This window comes from Leopardus geoffroyi, chromosome D2 (genome assembly GCF_018350155.1).
Source record: "Leopardus geoffroyi isolate Oge1 chromosome D2, O.geoffroyi_Oge1_pat1.0, whole genome shotgun sequence".
Lineage (NCBI taxonomy): Eukaryota > Metazoa > Chordata > Mammalia > Carnivora > Felidae > Leopardus > Leopardus geoffroyi.
Genome location: NC_059334.1, coordinates 79086171 through 79089244, shown reverse-complemented (window position 1 = coordinate 79089244; position 3074 = coordinate 79086171). Strand labels below are relative to the sequence as shown.

The 3074-nt window shown below is 54.7% G+C and overlaps 1 protein-coding gene across 1 annotated transcript; it reads left to right on the top strand.

The window, feature by feature from the left end:
* Positions 1-997: 997 nt before the first annotated feature.
* CD2H10orf120 (chromosome D2 C10orf120 homolog) lies at positions 998-2718 on the top strand. Its single transcript, XM_045439761.1, has 3 exons — positions 998-1287; positions 1482-1557; positions 1947-2718. The coding sequence occupies exons 1-3, from the start codon at positions 1103-1105 to the stop codon at positions 2688-2690; spliced, it is 1005 nt and encodes a 334-aa protein (XP_045295717.1). The 5' UTR covers positions 998-1102; the 3' UTR covers positions 2691-2718.
* Positions 2719-3074: the final 356 nt, after the last annotated feature.

Genomic DNA, 3074 nt, shown 5'->3' with positions numbered 1-3074 from the left:
GAGAGAGAGAGAGAGAGAGAGACAGAGCATGAGCAGGGGAGGGACAGAGCACAGAATCCGAAGCAAGCTCCCGGCTCTGAGCTGTCAACACAGAGCCCCGACTCGGAGCTCGAACTCATGGCCCGCAAGATCATGATCTGAGCCAAAGTCGGACGCTTAACTGACTGAGCCACGCAGGTACCCCTGAGTTTGTCATTAGGTTTGTTGTCCCAAGCAGGCTGTGTTGACTAACCTTGAGCATATTTTATTATATACACATACTGCTGGGTCAAAGGGTAAACGCATGGGAACGTTTATGTTGCCAAATTACCTTTAGTAGGGGTTGTGCTAATGTGTATTCTCACCAGGAACGCTTTTGACCCAAGATGATTTCTTACTGAGTCAGCAAGCCGAGCGTCTGCTCTACACGAGGTCCCGTGCTAAACAACAGCAACACACGAATAAGATGCCTCTGGGACTTCCTTTTGAGCAGAGGGAGAGACAGACTTAGTGGACAACCAAGTCAATTTGTGATAACGTGCTGGAGCATGGCACCAGGACTGTGAGAACGCAGACAAAGGAGTGATTTAACCCGGCAAGGAAATCTTCAGGGGAGGCACAGGTGAGCCAGGCCCTGAAAGCAAGTGGCCAAGGGAGGAGAGAGCTGTCTGAGATATGGGGGAGAGGGGCGGCGGCGGGGTGGGGGGGCATGAACAGTAGCTGAGAAGCTCATTCCAAGGGCCACGGATCGAGCGCTTTGATGGAGCTTGAGGAATTAAGATTGCAGAGGCAAGCAAGGACCTGAGACAGGCTGAGTCTTCACCCTGAAGGCACTGAGCAGTCTTTGTGGGCTTGTAGCAGCAGCAACGTGGTTAGAATGTCCCCCCGCCACGTGCTCTGCCCACTCTGGTCCCCTGGATTCCACCCCTCCAGGCACATGGTCGTGTGTGTCCATTTCACCCCAGGGCATCACCTGATACCTAAACTCAGACCTCACAATGGGCCCCAAGTAGGCCAGTTATGATGCAGGAAGCGTTCGTAACTATCTCTTGGGTTCCCGCTAAAATGTCCTAGAAAGAAACTCCAGGCATTGACACCTCCCATCCTCGCGTATTGCCAGAGTATGATCAGGGAATGGGAGAATGGCTTCCAGAAGACTGGGAAACAGAGGCCCCAAGAAAGGAAGGCTGCAGAGGGCAGGTGGAGGATGAGTGGAGCACCAGTCAGAATGTCTAACACAAGCGATTCCTTTTGGGATAAAGCCCCCCTGTGCTGTCAGCGGGGTCTGAGTTCTACTTCACCGTTGGGGTGAGCGGAGCCTGGGCTTCGGGTCCTGTCCTTCCCACCCCTCCCAGAACGAGCCAAGGGGAGGACCCCACCCCGGTCACCGTGGCCCTCGCCTGTCTAAGGCAGGGCTGCCCTTTGTGACGCTTCCCACCCCAAAACTAAAAGTCGTGACACCCTTCCTGGGGTTCTCCTACACCTGACTCTTTGCCTTTCAGGATATGGACCAAATCCTACAAATCAGATCCACGCATCGCCCTCGGAAAATACTCCCCCTTGGAAAAAGAGATCCTAGTAAGTGTCCTGAAGCTGATTTGCAGGGAGGCCCCGCTGGAGCCAGGCAGCCAGGCTGGGAGGGGTGGAGCCAGAGGTTCAAAACCCACCAGCAACGGACATACAAGGTTCCCAGTGGCCTCGAGTCCGCTCGAGGCTTCCCACACTTGCACTGCAAATACTATCTTGTTTCAAAGTTCTGATTAGGAATAGCACTGTGAGGGCTGCTGGCTTGTAGGTAAGGAGAGTCAGGATTTGAACTCCGGCCTGTCCGACCCCAAAGCTCCCACCGCAGAGGGGCCCAGACACTCAGCGGCAGGTGGGGACAGGGGCCACCAGGCGATTCTTTCTGGGGGCACCCCCTGCTGCTGTCCCGTTGAGATTTTTGATAGTCCCCTTCACGTTGTCAGCGGCTGGGTGGTGTCCACACCACGGCGGCAAGGAGATTTCTGACCCACAAGCAAGAGGAGGAGTGGGAAATGCTCAAGGAGCTCCAGTCGCTGTCTCCGGACTACAAGCGGGCGCTGGAGTTCGGAACACAGCATCCCCGTCCCTGTGCCGCCTGCAGGCCCCTGGAAAAATTATGGACGGCCAAGGTGATCGTGCCCCCAGAGGAGTTCAGAATGCCCCAGCGCGAGAAGCTCACTGTCGTCAGGCACGTAGAACGGATGCAGCTTGCTCGAGCCCTACGGAATAAGCAGCTGTTGCCCTACATCGAGAGGCGCAGGGGCTCTTCGTTTCTGTCTGGAGGGGGCCTGGGCCCAACGGCAAAAGACAAGACCAGGGAAGACGAGGACAGCGAGGTCGTGGCTTTCTACGACTCTGCCAAGCAAGAGGAGAGAGGCGAGGCAGAGAACAAAGCCACGAGCAGACGAGAAATAAAAATGAACGTCATCTTCAAGTCAGAAGAACCGAAACAATGTCTCACATGCCATCCAAATGATCAGAAACCGTTCCTCCCCACCAAGAAAGTGGAACGGTCCATCACTGGCCTAACCAACCGAAATCTTTTCCGCTTAGCTGAGTTCCCTGGTGACCTAATGCTGATGAGTCAGGACTTTATTTCCCGGGGGGTCCACCCCGCTGATATGACAAAGGCCAGCCTCCTGGGGGAAGACAGCGCCTGGAAAGGGTACGAGCACAAAGCTCTTTAGTATTAAAGTCTTATTATTGCCATGGTAACCAAAGACCCTGGTCCTTTTCACTCCTGCAGCTCTGCCCCCGGGGTCCTGGGGTCTCCAGGCTTCTCAGGGTAACACCTAACAGCAAGGCTTCCTGGTTTCAGGCATCTCTTCGCTCTTGGCTCTCAGCTGGCACCGTCATCCCAGAGCCCAGGCCTTTCCAGCATGCAAGCCTCTCCGCTTTGCCTTATTTCCAGGGGTCCTATGTCAGTTGCCCACTCCTGTGAAATGAATCACCCTCAAATCCAGTGGCTTACAACAGCAATCATTAATTTAGCTTGAAATCCTGTGGGTCAGCAATTTAGGCTGGGCTCAGTTGGGTTCCTCATGTGTCCACGGTCAACCACGGGTCAGTTA